Consider the following 17,801-nt stretch of genomic DNA (forward strand, 5'->3'; position numbering starts at 1 on the left):
TGTACCTTTAAAAACTTTTTGCTGAACATAGATGCAGCATAAGATCAAAAGATTAAAATAAAAAAAAATCAGTTGCAGTCTACTACTACATCGTTAATGCATTAAAAGATAATGTGCTATGAAATACAGTGGTACAGATTATGTTTCTACACCTAAACTTCTCAGAAGGGATGTTTTCATATCTATATATAATACTGAATGAGTTGTGGGGCTGGAATTTCTTTACCCTCTCTGAATCTCCACCTTTTCTCCTGTAACGGTTTCCCAATGAAACCAGACTAAGAACAATTCAGAACATGTATGAAGATGAAGAGATCAAATGATCAAGTCAGCCCGCTGAGACAGGTGTACCAGGGACCTACTCTGGTGCCAGTTCTGGGCAAGTGACACAAAAAAAAACAAAAAACATGTGGTCCGTATGAACCATATTTGAAATTATTGCATACTGTCTTTTTGCACACATGCACGCAGACACGTATGTCCCCACTCGGATGTATTATTAAACTTAACTGTTGCTGCAATCCTTTCTAGAGTACACACTAGCACTGTATTCTGTGGTTGTACCATCTTCTCCTGCCTGTGGCTGAGCAGGTGACAGTGGTTTGTACTAATTAGTGCTTCTACAAAACAATGCCTATTCTTTTCTTCTCTTCCTTTTTTTTCGGGTCAGGCTTGTGTCTTTATAAATATTTTAGCAGAACCCGTTCAGACTCTCTGGAGACGTTAATCAGAACTTAACGTCTTAAGTCAGCTTTAAGTTTTCTCAAGAAGTATGGTCGCTTCTTACTTTTTCACTTACTACTCAAACGCACTCAAAATTCAGCTTTGCAACCAAATCAAATTTGTCTCAGAAAACATCACAGGCAAGGCATCACTGAATCACTTGGTTGATGCCAGCTGTATGAGACTCGTGCCAGCAGCTCTAAAGCAGTGACCAGTCTGATTTCTGGGCTTTAAAACTTAATGTCCTCCTTTTAGAAATATGTTTACACTCATGTAGCCAACCAAACCAAACAAAGCTGTGCAGTACATTACACTCATGCATAACCATGACTTACTATTGTAGATTACATTTAATATTCCTGTCTACCAACTTCTACCAATTTTTTACATAAAATATGAATGCATAATATCAGGGTGCTCAGTCTTTGTTTTGCTGTGGCATTAATTTACCCTCATACACTCTGACAATAGAGCCAAGTATCATCCACAGTGCTTGGGTTTAAACGCAGGTGAACATTTTACACTTAATCCCCGAAGAGTGAGATTAGTTAACTAATATTACAAAGAAAAGAAGATGTAGTAACCATTAGCAGAGTTTAGACCCTGCATGTTTTGGCCTTTGATCACCACAACAGTGATATGAGAAACAGTACAACAGGTACGATTTGAACTGTAAATTCACGCAAGCTGTCGACCAACTTACTTGAATCTTCCCTGACAGTGCTGGCACTGATCCCCGACCCAGCCGTGGTCACACACGCAGGTCCCGTTAATACACTTCCCTGAAAAACAGCTTTTATCACAAGACTTGGACACCGAGGAGGCTTCCGCGTGGACCACGAGATGAAGCATCATCAGTATTCCCAGGTATATTTTCAACACTTCCCGGGACCTGCTCTGTGAAGACCTGGTCCAGGTGAGCAGACGTGTCCCGCTAACAAGGACCATGATGGACGCGGGTAGACTTGTTTTTTCGGAGGCTGCAAGCTGAGAGAAAGCGAGCCGTCACGTTAGGCTGTGAGGTGATGTGTTGTCATGAGCTGAGGTGTCACTTGGCTCAAGCAGCTTACCTGTGACGCCTGTGGGAAAGGCGCAGGAAAACAGCAGTTACGCTGTCAGAACATGCCGAGCTGCACGAGAGAAGCTGCGGGACGGGACAAAGAGGTGAAACTTTGATGGAAACTGCTCCGACGTTAAAAAGCCCGTGAACGCATTTCCTCTCGTATTCATCCACTTTCACATCGAAAGCCCCCTTACGCGCGTCCAAGCAACTCTTCCAGATAACTTCCAGTGTGCAGTTTCCAATGAATACAAGCGATCGTGACCGGATGATGCTCTCTCAGCGGGGAAAAGCTGTAATCCAGGAGATAAAATCAAACCACGGAGCTCAGACGACCGTGCGCTTCTCTCCTGCTGGATGTGTTCCCAGACAAAGACGCGCCCTCCCCTCTGCCCGGGTTTGTCCTCCTCCGAGGATGCGACAGCCGCAGCTCCCCCCGGATCGTCGCTTCTTCTGCTTCTTTCTCCTGCCTGCTGCTCTCGCTCTTCAGTCCACACAGCTAGTTTCTGACAGGGGGAAACTCCAGCACAAAGCCCCGAGCATGAGCAGTACGGCCACGCGGTTAAAGGGGCAGTTCCCTTTAAACGGCATGCAGCAGAGACAAAGCCGGTGACATTCGTCTGCAACACCGACTATCTCAGCGCGTTTCTACACCTGAAGCGCATGTTCGAGACGAACAATGAAAGAAGGAAGAATGAAGAAAGACATTTTGCGCACAGTAGAAATATTTTCCTTTTACAATAATTATCCCGATGGCATGCATACCTACACTACTTTCCTTACCTAAATCTATACAGAGATAGCGAGAGAGAGGGTGGAGAGAGAGAGTTATTGTATTTCCAAGTCAAAAATAATGCACCATGTGCTGTACTGTAAGTAATCGGGTATAGGGGTTCCTTTACATTTATTTTAATTATTTTTCTTTCTTCCATTTAGAAACTTAATTCTTGTAGCTTTTTTTCAGTGTCACTGATCACTGAAATCTTTGGCTATCTGCAACTACAGCAAACTTCGCCAGTAAAACAAAAACTGCACATGTTTTGGAGGAAAACAGGGAAAACCCACCATCTTTCTGCATTTTCCTGACCGCCAGCTGTCTCCTGATATTCCCCCAGCAAATCTAGAAGAAGTGTTGTGAATGTGGACCTTTTTGGCCCTTGACATCATGCAGAATGACCTTGATATCCAGTAATTAGGCCACCAAGGATATTCATGCACACTGTATATGTGTGCTGCTTATGTCAAAACAAAATGCATGCCTTGTAAAGGACACGTTATTACCCACAGCATTACCCAGTGAGGCTGAAAGTCTGTTATCCATATGATTGTCTTTCTATTATTTCTTGTGTCTTTGATGAAAAAAATAGCTAATTTTCTGGTTACTCAAAGAAGCTCTTAATTCTTTTCAGCAAAATCCAACACTGGCTGTTTAGTTTTTCAAGGCTGAGTAAATTCAACCATAATGTCAAAATCCAATTTTGTTACTCATTTTCGACAGAAGTTTTTCACGCACGCACACACTCGCGCCTTCACAGAAACTTATCATGAGAAAGGGTAACCGCGGGGAATGATCGCTAATAAAACTGCAGCAAAATGGTAATTTTTTCTAGAACAATTGCCCCGAGACAAATTGGAGACAGCATAACAACCCCCACCGAATTCATTCTAGCAATCACTGGTACACTTTATTACTCAAATAGTTATTATCTATGTATCGTACATTTCAAAACCAGCTGGAAACAGTAAAAGATGTGTAATCCTACAGTCTGTCCTTTTATTTCAGAGATCAATCAGTGTTGATTTAAAGTGCAAAATATCTACAGCTGAGAAAAGATGCTTTCAAATAAGAAACTAACCTCTTTCTTTCCACCTAAGCTCTCGGTGCATTGGTTGGACACATTTGGATGCATCTGAGTCGATTCAAAGACAGATATGACAGCAACATTAAAACCGGACTGACACAACGGAGGCCTAATTCCCCAAACTGTCTGCCTGATTTATAACTCCATCTCACTCTGAAGGCTTTAAAGACACAAAGATGTTCTTTAGAGCCACGCTGTGCTTTTGAAAAACAAAGCCAAGATTTGCATCTGCGTTCCCCGAGGGCTCAGAAAAACCATGCAGCAAGCCAAAAGACGATAATCCTCAAACCGAAACATCTAAAGCAAGATATTACTCTGCCACAGTGTGATGAAGAGAATAACACTGTTTCAACTTGAGATATTGGTTACAGCAGTTACATATGTGTGTAGACACCTGGTGTTTAACAAGGTGAGTCTCAACACTGCAGTGAGTTATTTGTATCCAAATGTCTTCCCCAGCTACAAAAAGGCACGGACAAAATTTGCCAAAAATGCATTTATTGGCTAAATTATACTAATACATAAAAGCTAAGGGTATTCTGTGTTCAGGTGTGTAATACAAAAAAGGACTCCAAATTATTACTAACTGTGCAGCTTTGTGAGTATCTTTGATCTTGCAGTTTTGGGGTTTACAGCTTATTTGCTGCAAGGTTCGATCTCACTGCCCTCACCAAAAAGCTGTTTTCAGCAGGAATATGTAACTATTTAATAATACAAGCTCTGATAAATCCACTGCACACTGTCCTTCCTGCAAAACAAACAGTCAGGCAAAGTTAGCAGTCAGCAGATGATGGAACAGGAACATCTACAGAGCTCATAAACGGTCATAAATGACTCTTAATAATTAGTGGAGAATATAGATTTTACCAGCAGGTTAATAAACGTCAAAAACCCTGCCTGATTAAAATTTGGCTGTAATTCAGTTCAAAGTCTGTTCAGGCATGTACAGACAGCTTCTCTCAGCTGTTTTTAGCAGAGAAGTCCCTTTGTGACCACTTGTACTGTGTGCTCAGCGATTTCACCATAAACTTCTAACTTGTGCAGAGAGCAAGTGTATCAAACTGACCTGAATTTCATGTGAAAGGATCACGGCTGGTGATGAGATTCAGGTCATGCTGCAACAGCTGAGGAGTGGGTCACACCAGCACATTCTTCTTTCACCAGCTGTACCCCAGATCTTCCTCCCTTCAGCTTCACCCACTTCCCAAAAATAAAAATAAAAAACAAGTTGAAGAGTTGGTCTTCTGGCACAATGGGGGAGATCCAACACAGACGCACAGAGACATAACATCACTTACAATGAGAGCTCTAAAGATAAGACTGGCCAGATTTAAGTAGATATTTTTATGGACCTGGACGTTTTGATCATACCTCGTGCAAAGCATGGCCACCCTATGTCATCAATGTTTTGCTCACCTGCTTTTTTCAGTTAAGACAGCTAGCCAAGGTAAAGCCATACCTCCCAGCTAACGTCTTTGAGCGTGTTATTCACCTTTTCCTTACTTGCAGATTAGACTACTGCAATTCATTGTATTATGGTCTAGATCAGGCCATCATCCATCGTCTTCAAAATTCAGCTGCTCGCCTGCTAACTGGTACCAAACGGAGAGAGCATATAACCCCAGTTTTAGCTTCTTTACACTGGCTTCCTTTCTCCTACAGGATCCAATTTAAACTTTTACTTTTTGTTTTTAATAAGTCACTTAATGCCCGAGCCCCTTCTTACCTGTCTGAGCTCCTCTCTGCCTATGCTCCAGGTAAAACCATGAGGTCTAGCTCAAAACTAATGCTGTCCATCCCACGGACTTATCTCAAATCCCGTGGTGATAGATCCTTCTCTGTGGCAGGTCCCAGACTTTGGAATAGTCTCCCCTTAAATATTAGATCTGCACAAACACTTGAGCAATTTAAATCATTACTAAAGACACATTTCTATGCCCTGGCTTTTAACACACTATGACCCAAGCATTTTGGTCTTATTTGAATTAGTTTTAGTTAGTGTTTTAATTCTTTTATTGTCCTATTATTGTTTTTTATTGTTGTTATTGTATTACATTGTTGCTTTTTAATGCCATTTTTACATTGTTAAGCACTTTGTGCAGCATCAGCTGTTTGAAATGTGCAATATAAATAAATTTGACCTTGACCAATGTGATTGTGGGCTACTGTTGTTGGCTTTAGCACTAGTCTGTGTGACTTTTTTGTAGCCATAGGTTATTGTATATGACCATACAGTCTAATGTCAACATCTACATCAACAAGTATACAGCAAGCTAGCTAACATAGCAGCTCAGCTGACCAGAGCAACAGGGGTGTCTACAACCTCCATAGTAACTGCAGGTGTAGTTTGATACACAGAAAATAGTTTCTTTACAAAACTACTCAGAACAAGAGTTAATCTTTCCCCCAAGTAGCCAAAATAAAAAAGAAAGCAGCTTTAAATTAAATAAGTCTCCCACCTGAAAGATCACCAGATTTGCTGCTCCGATTTCTTTTAGCATTCCTGAAGCAACAAAAAGATTAGAAATGTGACCACGGAGGAAGGTGACACGAACACACCCGACTTTCAACCATGAACTGGAGTTCAAGCTTCATCTGTGACCACAGTTAAGTTTTGCTTTCACTCAGTGTTGCTTTGATTTTCACTTGCTGCTTTTTTAAGTTTGTGTATATCAAAGAAAATATCATAGTTTGGTTAAAAAAGATCCTTTTTATGACATTAAGTTCTTGTAACACTGTTGTGACAAATTAATTTTATCAGAGGGTGATCGTGATGCTTCTTGTGATGCATTACTTATGGTCCAGTATCAGTGTCCACCTGTGTAACATTAAACCACACGGGGACTGTGTAGTACAAACATTTTGCTGACTGACACCATGATGATGCTTGAACAAGACAAGGAGCAACTGTCAAAGATCAAAAAGCACACACAGACTTCAGCTATTACAAATAAGTCATTCACATAATATTACTTCTGTCTTCTTGAAAGGGTCTAAAACACACTATATGGACCTACTACCTACAGGTGCACACGCCCTAGTTTCATAGGTGAGTACTGTTACCACTACACTCACACATACTGGTGGTGGCAGGTGTCTATAAGAAAGTATAGGCCAGGAGTAAAGGCTACAACAAAAACACACATTTTACATCCTTGACTACTCACTTATAAATAAATCTTTGTTTGGTCAAAAGCTTAAATTAGCACCAATGTAACACAACCTTACATGATGACATTTACAAATATTATTAATACAAATATAACTGATGAAATATTATTTTGAAATATAAATAGAGCAACCTCTAAGACAGTGAGCTCAGAAGAAATTGCTGAGTCTGAGAACCTTACTTGGTGCAAAAATGTCTTAAACCTAAATGATAATTACCGTAAGTTGACACATAAGACAGCTGGTGACGTTATCGCACCAGAACAGCTTGCAAACATCAATTTAGATGCTTTTCTGGAGCTTTTTTTCTTATTTCCTATGATCCCCATAAGCCATTCAGGAGCAACATTCACATGAGTGATACTTACCTCAAGACTTGAAACTGTTTAGTTGAGGTTAGGAACAGATCCGCACACCAAGCATCCAAACTTTGGTGTTCACTGATTTAGGAAATTTTAAAATGAAGAAGAAGAAAAAAAGAAGATGACTCTCTGAAAAAGATAAATGAAAGCCTGCAGTGTTCAGCAAAAACACCGAGTATATCTTACAGTGTAAAAGATCCATCAGCTGCATATGATTGGGACTGATTTTATGTGGGTTTGTTACTTCACACTAGGCACATTAATCAACAACATTAAATGATTTTAACAGCCTACTTTAAAAAAAACCCAAAAAAAGAACATTCAAATTCATTTCTAGTGCCTTCGGGTATGTAAAGAGTACATTTGGCTTAGAAAGAACTCTTATTTGGACTTGGTTTTATCTGAGCGGAGCAGGTATTCCGGCAGCCAGCCATTTCTTGCGGAAACAGCTGTTTTATTGCAGGCTGGTTTTTCCCTTTCTACACCCCTCCTGGGACACGCAGCACTACCTCCTGCTCTTCACAGAGCACCTTGCTGCTGCTGATGCTTCTGCTGCTGACATACACTTATTTCTCTGCCCCAATTTCGCAACTCTATTGCCAGCAACAAGACCATCTGCTTTGCTTCTAAATTAGGGAGAGTATTTATCAAATGTCTTCCGATGAGAATACTGATCTGGGTTCTGCTTCGCCTCATAAGATGAGATAAATGACAAGGTCAAGAATATGGGGGTGTGCACCTTTTCCATATCCATATTCATTAACTTTCTGGCAGGACATGAAGTAGAAAATTAATTGTCACAGTGCGGTGTCAGGACTGTCAGTGTTGTAACTTTAACTAGATGCTTTCATCCCTGGTGATGTTTCTGAGTGAATAAATACAAATGAAAGTTACATGTCATCATTCTTTTAAAACACTTCTAGGCTGAAAGGCCTAATAAACACAAACTGTCACTTCTGTGTTCAAATTTCATGGTTTTAAGCTACAAGGGACAGCAAACTGTGGTGTTAAACCTCACTGTTAGCCTGTGGGAAATTGGTTTGGCTCGTTGTTATTCCTGCTGCTTGAGTTGAATCCTATTATAGATCGTTTTTAACCTCCCCCCAAGGGCCAAAGTAGGATTATTGATTGTCTTACACAAAAAACCCACTTTGAGGGGAAAAATGAAAAAAATAAATAAACCAATATTGATTTTGACAGTTTGTTTATAATTAAACAGTGCAATAACTAAGTGGTGCGGAGGGGACAGGGATGAGTAAGGATTATGCGGACATGCAGGATACAGAGAAGGTGCATTTGGTATTTGGTTTGCTGCCCATCAGCTTCCTCTCCGTGCTCATATTAATGTTTTTCACTACCAGCTGTGAGGTGTTTAATAACACAGATGTGCCTCAAAAATGGCTACAGATTGAGAGCTATTGCAGCCATTTCACCGACATAAAAAAGAAAGAAGACACACTAAAACACACACACACTGACGTACAGCGGGAGAGTGGATAATAAAAAAGAAAGGGAAATTATATTGTCCTTGGGAAGAGATAATAAAAACGTTAGAAATGAGATTGATGTTTGGTGCCCCCTGGTGTTTAGTAGCTGCTAAGTCAGGTTACATAGAAATTTACCAACAAGATAGGGGAAAAGCAATTGTTTAATTTGGAATCAATTATTCTAAGCTCGAGGACAAGGTGAAGTCATCAGTGCGTGATTTGAAGCTAGGATGGTGTCCCTGTGTTCAATTTCAGCCCTTCTAGCCATCACAACAGTGTAACCCTCCCTGACATTTACAAATACAGCTGGTGCACTGACCTGACACATTTCAAACATGGACTAAACATTTATTTTCTTGTGAAGTCTTCAATCATATGTTGGTTTCCTAACTTGGCACTCGGTCCTTGTGAGCTTAGAGAACCCCCAGTATAAAGATTTCAATGCTGATATATATTTTTCAACTTTCGGCAGATGTAAGCCAGACTCAGACTCAAGATTGATAGAGGAACACAAACAATATCCAGTTGAAAAGAATAAAAAAAATAATGATACAGAAGACACAGAAGGGCTTAACTGGAGGCTGAGTGGGGTTTTCCATCCTGCTTAGGGCCCCCAGAAGATGTGAGGAAGTCATGATTGACTCTTTGTTTAATTTCTTTGCCCTTCTTGAAAAATAAACGCATGACAAAAGACTGTGAAATCATGGATTTAGGACATCTGTGACTGAGTGTGTCAATCATTTGGAAAAGGAGAAGAGAAGACTTGCCCTGTAAATAAACACTTACCGCTCTGAAAAACAGGGTCATAAACTGTAAGAAAATGAGATTAGTTTCAACTAGTAATTGTTTAATTTCATTTCAAAATCAAATTTCTCAGTTTCTCAGAAAGATTGCTGTTTTACCAGTAAAAGTAGGTAAGTAGTGGAGAAACTGACTTGTACGACTACAGGAAGGGAAGAACAACTCAGAAAGAGATGTAAACATCTTTATTCAATTTTTTTAGATGTCAGCGTTTTCGTGTTTCTGAAAGTAGGAGTGGCGGGCAGAGTCTTCGGCTATCAGGCTCCAATAAGACTTATAAGACTATCTTAAAACTTTCCTTTTAGATAAACGTATACAATATTGGCATGTTTTATTATTTTTAATGAATTTATTATTTATCATTCAGCTCCCAGCCTCCAGGAACCACAGCTGGATAAGCAGTTAGGGAAAGGATGGATGAACTGTTATTGGAGATGTGAAGTTTTATGTTTGGAATATATGTCAAATTCAATAAAAACAAATTAGTAACAGTTCCTACAATTATTCAGATCAGTTTTCCATCTTTCTACAGTCTACAGTTTCTCCTCTCTCCTGTTGGGAACTTCCTCTCTGATCCATAAAAAGAATTTTCCTTTCATTCCTGCAGCCACTTAAAGTGGAAAAATGTTCAGGACAGTTATTTTCCTGTAGCCATGGGGATGTTACTGTCCTAGTGTGACCATAGTTACAGTTGTGATGAAGAGCCTATCCACTGTTGCCAAGCCATGCTCGTTTGATTTAGATCCGGCCGAGTGAGAGGGGAAAGAGGGCAGGACGTGGCCGGAGTCCAGGGGATTTCCTGTGCGTGTGATTGATTCCTATCTGCAGAGCTCAGAGACACATTGGCTGATGTGCTAATGAGAAAACAAGTTGGAGAAGTTTTCGACAGAAATATATTGTTCCTTTTAAACAATGATGGAAAACCACAGAAAAGAAGAATATTAGATTCACTGCTGCAACCACCGACCACAGTCGTTCCTCTCTGCAGCAGCTGAAAGAGTCATAAAAGGAAGCTTCATACCCTTTTCTACAATTGGAAGACAAAATTGTGTTTTCACATCTATAACAATATAGACTGAACTTCCACCAAATGCTCGCTAGACACAGCAAATAACATCTTTCTGCAGCTGTTGAACTGCTGACATTCCCACATATTTGCTTTCAGTTGTATGTCTTTATACACTCAAAGCATCCAAAGTATCTGGATGATGATTGATTTCACTCAAAGAAATATTTAAAGCTTATAGTTGTTTTATATCTTCAAAGGTTTGTCAGGTCCTCATCACTTTGCTAATAATTCAAGTCTCTGTTGATCCTTATGTATCACCCCTCTCTCTACATGTAGTAATATTTGACCTTATAATTCTTATTAATGGTTCCTTAGTTTCTGGACTTTTTTGTTTCCTTTGTTAAAAATTAAACAAACCACAAGGCCAGATTCCAATATAATATCCACGTGTTTGGCCTTGTTGTGGCTCCATCCCTTTTTTTTTCTTTTTTTTTTTGACTTTATGCAGTAAAGCTGCCTTAACATTAGCACTGAATGGAATCAAATGTTACATTAGCTAATGTTAAGCCAACATTAAGCTAACACAGCTACTGGTAACATGAGTAACAATGCACTTCTTTTAGATCAGAGGTGTCAAACTCATTTTAAACTGACACACACACATAGCCTTATTTTATCTTAAACTATTTGCTAATATTCTACATTTACTGTAACAAAGTGTAACATTTAATAAAATAAAAAATTTTTTACTATTTAATTTGTAAAAATGTGTATACACACACACACACACACACACACACACACACACACACACACACACACACACACACACACACACACACGTAGGAAAATATTTAGTATACACATCCAGAAATGCATACACTATTATATATTGTACATATATTTATTAGTTTCAGGTTGGCCATTCTTGTATTTTGCTCGTTTGTGTTGTTGTGTTTGCACATCTCTGTTGCTTGTGGGGCTCGCACACAAGAATTTCACTCGCATGTGCTGTGCCAGTGTGCCTGCACATGTGATGTGACAATAAAAGTGATTTTATTTGATTTGATTTGACAAACCAGAGGATTAAAAACCTAAGATGGCTTAAAAATGTTTCCCTGCCTGTATGCAAGTATGGTTCCACCTCTGTGTGTTTCACAGAGAAATCATTAGGTCAGTATATTATGAGTATATGAAAAAGTCTTATTTCTCAGTCACCTTGTAATTTTCTAGGACATTGAAAAAAATCATGATAGTAATACGCTAGTTCTTGTATTTCTGACACAGAAATGGCCATGGTAAGAGGCTGTAAGAGAATTAAACTGGGACAGACAGTGTAGAGTAATTTACTTTCTCTGTCCTCTCTCAGAAGCAGTGCAGTTTATCATTTTTGCAGCTGGTGGGAGGTGCCTGAAACTTGAAATTACAAACAATCGACAACAGGGGTCAGTGATGTTCAAGGTTTAAGCATAACAGATCACTTTCACCCTGCTCATCTGAGTGTTTCTCAATATCCACCTTTTTTCAGTCAATCTGCACCCCCACTGTATATTAATGTTCACTTTTGCATAACATGGCCTAAATGAGGCAAGTAAACTAGCCTCTAACACACTTGTGTTCTGCAGATTGTAAAGATATTTTGGAGTCTTCTCAAACTTCCTCATATTTGAGATAAAGAAAAAAAAAAAAAAAAAAAAAAGATAAAGAGATGAAGATACATCACAAAAAAAGGTTCTCTGTTTTTGTAACTGTTGTTGCACAAGTATTCAACAAAAGTGAACTTAAAGAAAGAGACCAGCTGTTTGAAAACAGGTCAACAAAACAGGTTAAATTGGGTTTTTTTTGTCTAACACATTAAACAAAGCCAGTGAAAGCCTACATATTTGTCCTACATATTTGCTAATAGATAGCAGAACATGTTCACTCTCTATTAAAAACTGATACCAGTCTGATATTTTGTCAGTGTTTTCAGCTGCTCCAGTGCTGAAAACACTAAATGCTATCTGCACATAAATGCATCCTTCCCTTGTGTAAAATGTGAATCACTCTTGGTGTTGTACTGAGCCTGTCAGGTATGTGTGCTCCTGCACTAAGACAGATCCCCGTGCATGCGGTCACCTTGTAGTTTCTGCTGTTAAATGAAGCAGACGCCTGACTCTTCTTCTACAATTATTCCAAATAAAACTAAGCTTGCACATAAATCACATTTGTCATCTGTGCCTCGGGAGAAACAGACTGCAGGTTCTGTGTCAAATATATAAAGCATTTGTCTGTATATATGAGAAGGTAGAAAATCTCATTCCTCTGTGTCACATGCTGTGTCTGGCTCCTTGCAAACACACCGCTTCATTTTTACCCTGGAAGGAATTCAAACAACGATGGTACAGTTTTAAAGACTATGGAAACTATGAAGACTCATGACACAATTTTGCAAAACTAATTAGAGTCCTGCTAGAGCCCTGGCAAACATTCATATCTTGCAATGCAGTCTTGCTGGTGCAAAGTAGGCAATTACTCACAATCTGTGCATTGCATCCTTGGTAAACCAAAACTGAAAACTGAAATGTTGCTTAATGCTGTGAAAGCCACTTGAGGCTGCAGATGTTTTAGGTTATATTTTTCTTCAGTGCTGCACACATCATGCTGCTGATAAGTAACATGGCTTTCAGTCACCTCTTTTAAATTCCACACATGCCTCACATATCCCTACATTCATCCCCCTAAGGTCCCATCTTTTTATGGCCTTGGCAAGTGGCCTTTATTGAGTGAATGAATGTTCATAATTCTGCACCTGGACATGCAGCAAAATGAGTGGAGACATGCTGCTAGGCGTCCACATTTCAGTATTAAACACTCTTGTTGTTTTTCTGCACACACACCTGTTTTTTTCTGCATTAATAAAACAGCTTTACACACACGCCTATTACTGTGTAAACCTGCACTGGCTTCTTTATACAGCCCTAGCCTTGCTCAAGGGCACCTTGGTGAATTGTTCAGGCTTTTATTTCTCTGCCTTCATATTCATCCAACCTCCCCCCCCCAGCCCCGCTGCTCCTAAACACCGCCCCAGTCTTGGTTGCGTCGCACTCCCCCGTCTGTCACATCAGGCTCCGCTAAATCTGACGTGTTTTTCGCATTTCCTGCACCAGAGAGAGAGAGAGCGCGCGCGCGAGAGAGACGGAGACACACAGCGGTGTCGGGAGGCTGTGTCCACTGGAAGTTGAGCTCAAACAGCTGCACTGGACTGACACCAGGCCGTGCACCAAGCAGCAGGAGCCCGTTTTGACACATCCACCCACCGCCCCCCTTCTCTCCGCCCCTGCTGCGGTCGTTACCGGCCGCTGTCTGGTTCGCAGCTCGAACATCTCCAGTGCGCCGCGGCGGCTGGCAGCAGGTATTTGGAGCCTCCCACCCTCCGCACGGTGCAATGCAACGCAGGCCAGTGCTTCCAGGGAGCCCCGCTGCAGCTAACAGAGCTTTTTAATACCTCGAAGGTAAACACCATGACAGAGCGACTCACATCTGGGGCCTCTGCTCGTATGTGCGCCGTAGCTATTCATGTTTCTTCCGTGCACTTCTGAAGGCTTCCCGGGCTAACGGTCGCTTTTCCGCCACTGAAGTTCAGTTTCTGGGGGGAAATTTTGTAGCATAATCGACAAGTGCAGACGTTTCGAGACACGACAGCAGCTTGGTGTGCTTGGTGACTGCACTCTCTCCTTCATATCGGAGTGGAAGGAACACGCTCTGCCCGGAGGACCACCGGTTGAACGGAGCTGTTATTCAAAGCGCTAAAGCACGGTTGATTTGGGGGTGTTTGAGGTGAAAGGTGTCCTGTGGTTTTACTGGAAGCGCGTTTCATCGCCATGGTGGTCTTCAACGGGCAGCTGAAGATCAGGATCCGCGAGGCTCTGGACCTCAAACCCACAGCTTGGTCCCTGCGTCACGCCGTCGGTCCCAAGACTCAGACCTTCCTCCTGGACACGTACATCGCCCTCAACGTGGACGACTCTCGCGTGGGCCAGACCTCCACCAAGCAGAAGACCAACAGCCCCACGTGGAATTACGAGTTCATCACGGAGGTCCACGACGGCCGCAAGATAGAGCTATCAGTTTTCCACGACGCGCCCATTGGCTACGACGACTTCGTGGCCAACTGCATCATCCAATTCGAGGACATCCTGCAGAACAGCAGCAAGCACTTTGAGGACTGGGTAAGACACCTGAAGCACACACAGTGGGAGTGATAGTCGAACAAGGTGCTCAGACCTTCTCTGTCGTAGGCAAACGGACCTCAGTGGAAAGTTTTCCAATGAATCAGTTAATCACTCTTTTTCCAATCACAATTCTCCCGGGAGTCTGGCAGGAAGCAGACTATAAGTAGTCATATAGTTGCAGGGATTTACACCTAAAAATACAAGCTGTGTGTTCCATCATATTACATAATCTACAGACTCTATATAATAAGACAGGACCAACACTTAATAATACAGAAGGCTTAGCTAATGTTGTTTTTAATTTAATTTTATTTATATAGCGCCAAATCACAACAGCAGTCACCTCCAGGCGCTGTATATATAATCTAAAGACCCAACAACAGGGGTGTCAAACAAAGCAGTTCTGGATTACTTTGGAAAATGTGAAGGAGAGGATACATTTTAACAAGTTTTACAGCTTTTCCTACTGTTAAAGACTTCCCCTCGGGCCATTTACAATACACCAAATTGAATCCCAAAGAGTCACACTCACAGATTCCTTTCATTTACTACAGCAGCATTTTTTTTTATCATGTAGAAAAACTGAGACATACTGTTAAAATTGCACTTTTTGTCTTATATTAAGATACCTAATTGATTACATTTTTAGTTAAACTTCTTTACACTAACAGAAATTTGATTTTTATCAGTCCTTTGTCTGGAACATGATATCAACGTGAGCTGTATGTGCCCGCGATGAAAAATGTTTTTTATGTGGCTGCTCCACAATAAATGAGAGAAAACCCCAACACCCCCCTTTGAGACAGGACAAATAAATAGATAAATAAATAAGTAAAATAAAAGATGCAGTGTGGAAGAGAGGCAGAGATGAATAACTAGTGAGTGCATTTTTCAAAAGCAAAGTGCAGTTAACCAAAATGACCCACCATAAACGTGCATCGTTTTAGGGTTTGACATCCTGATGCCTGAGAAGCTTTGACCGCTCAGTATTTAGTGTGTTATCTTGATAAATGATTAATTGCTTTTAACTTGATAAATGATTCATATTCAGAACAAGTGGGAGTCAACTAATAGATTAAGTGAAGATCATTTGCTCATCATCTCGATTTCAAGTTCAAGCCCTGCCCTTTTAGACATGTTCACAATTGAAAGCAAACATCTACTTGCAGCGAATGATAGCTGTAAAGTGTGGATGCCAAGAAAAAAAAGTAACTTTTCCAACTGGCTTTTTCAGATGGAAAAGTTATGGGAAAGATCCCCACCCCAGTGTGTTAAATACTGCCACATGGAGCTGGCATCACAAGATGCATCACGGTGTCCTATTGTATGGTGCTTGGCGCACGTGCTGCAGCATTAGTGGATGAAGAGAGAGAACTGATGTCTTAAAAAGCTACAAAGGCTGCGTTTGGAAAATGGAGAGGTGGCAGTAGATTAAGACCATAGACTGTATATAAAAGATGGTCAAAGATTGATTTCAGACTCTCTCTTTTGAACTCTCAGCGTTAGTGTTTCCTAAACCCACATGCTGCTTTTTTGGATCCGGAAATGATGAGCTGGTGGAGCGCTAAATTATTAGCCCAGGTCTGCGAGCTGCATCTATAAACTGTACAAGTGCAACGTACAGACAGGGTAATTAATGCTAAGTAACCTAAAAATAAAGTACAAAAGTTTGACTCACAAAAACCTAAACACAGTTTTTTATTTTGGGTAGTATTATTTTTAAGATAATTTCACTCCAAAGGCATCAGTACCAGTAAGTCAGTTTCAGTGACTTCAGTTAGTGGAGGTTAGGCTCAGCAGACGGCTGCTGGCCACAGAGCCTTGTGTGGGCACACCTGTCAATCAAAGCAGCCATGTTCCTAGGTCTAGGCTGCACCAGTATCCAGGTGGATGAATTATACAAAATTCTCATCACCCAAAGAAACCCATAACTATTTATCATAACAGAATGTAAAATATTTAGTTCTGCTTTAATTTAGGACATTTTAACATGTGAGGACTTCTGTAGCTAGCTTCAAGTGGCCATTAAAAGAAACTTTCTTTTTTAGCCTCGGAGGTTTTTGCTGCAGAGACTGTGGTTTGCATTTTAGCGTGTTGAAGAAAGACATGGTGAAAGAAGAAGAGCAGTGCTTGGGTTAAAATTTTAAACTCACCTTCTCACCACTGATGATGTACATTAAATGACTTATAATGTGATTCCAGATGGTCCTTTGCAAGCCTCCGTATAGGACGAGTTGGGAATATGAAACCCTTTTCACTATTTCCTAATGCAGCGATGGGACACCTTGTGCGTATCTTTGAGATCTTGAAATGACTGTTGCTGTGAACTAGGTAAACAAAGTTGGATTGAGCAGATCTCAACCTGCAAGTCAACTGAACAGAGCAGATGACATGGGGCATAAGAGTTTAGCATGACACTAGCTCATTCAAACATTCAAAAGTACAAACAAATATTTCTATTTATAACAGCATTTATATTGTAGAAGCTCATGTTCTTACCATGAGCTGGTACATCAGTTTCCTTGACTCTTAGTTTATTTGTTCCTCTAAAATGAACAAGTGGGAAAGTGACATAGTGTGTTATTAAATTGTTATGCTGTGTTAGCGAACAGTTGCTTATTTACACATCCAGCAGACATGGAACAATATGCTGATTCATATGAAGTCATGTTTTCTGTGCAGAGAACCAAACCAAGGGAAATGTCTGGCTCTGCTTCTGTTACATGCTCCTCTAGCTAACTTGACTGTCTTCAGCAGCTAGCCACATAACACTAAGAGCAGCTGAAAGGTGGTTAAAGACAAAATGCTGGGATGCAGGGACTTGTGAGCAGAAGCGACTCCAAACATGGTCACTGTTGGTGTTTCATCCAACTCTCACATACAGATATACAGTATATTGATACATCTACTGGAAAGACCACAGATCGCATCTTTATAAACTGTGCAAAGATGATCACACTTTTGTTGTACACTACAGGATCTCTGCAACCCAAACTCTGCTGTCCTGCAGCTAAGTTTAGCAGATGCACAACAGGGTTCGCTACACACACAATATAGATCCTGTTGCCTTTGTTGTGCTCTTGTTAGATGAACCAGTGACCTACAACAGAGCTAC

General features: G+C 40.6%; 2 protein-coding genes across 4 annotated transcripts in view; one reads left to right on the plus strand and one right to left on the minus strand.

The window, feature by feature from the left end:
* Positions 1 to 2,356, minus strand: part of atrnl1a (attractin-like 1a) — a 325,816-nt gene extending 323,460 nt beyond the window's left edge. The window contains exons 1-2 of one of the 3 annotated variants that reach the window (XM_004553538.6): positions 1,794 to 2,353; positions 1,427 to 1,710 (exon numbers count right to left, since the gene is read on the minus strand). In XM_004553538.6, coding sequence (XP_004553595.2) covers positions 1,427 to 1,671 — 245 coding nt within the window. In that variant the 5' untranslated portion in view covers positions 1,672 to 1,710; positions 1,794 to 2,353. Of the gene's footprint in view, positions 1 to 1,426; positions 1,711 to 1,793 lie in introns of all 3 variants that reach the window. The other 2 variants (XM_004553537.6, XM_076891448.1) reach the window with 2 other exon arrangements.
* Positions 2,357 to 13,564: 11,208 nt separating this feature from the next.
* The window catches only part of LOC101486794 (protein kinase C epsilon type), a 97,882-nt gene continuing 93,645 nt past the window's right edge, over positions 13,565 to 17,801 (plus strand). The window contains exon 1 of the mRNA XM_004553536.3: positions 13,565 to 14,683. Coding sequence (XP_004553593.1) covers positions 14,336 to 14,683 — 348 coding nt within the window. The 5' untranslated portion in view covers positions 13,565 to 14,335. The remainder of the gene's footprint in view (positions 14,684 to 17,801) is intronic.

The sequence above is a fragment of the Maylandia zebra genome, linkage group LG13 (genome assembly GCF_041146795.1).
Source record: "Maylandia zebra isolate NMK-2024a linkage group LG13, Mzebra_GT3a, whole genome shotgun sequence".
Taxonomy (NCBI): Eukaryota; Metazoa; Chordata; class Actinopteri; order Cichliformes; family Cichlidae; genus Maylandia; species Maylandia zebra.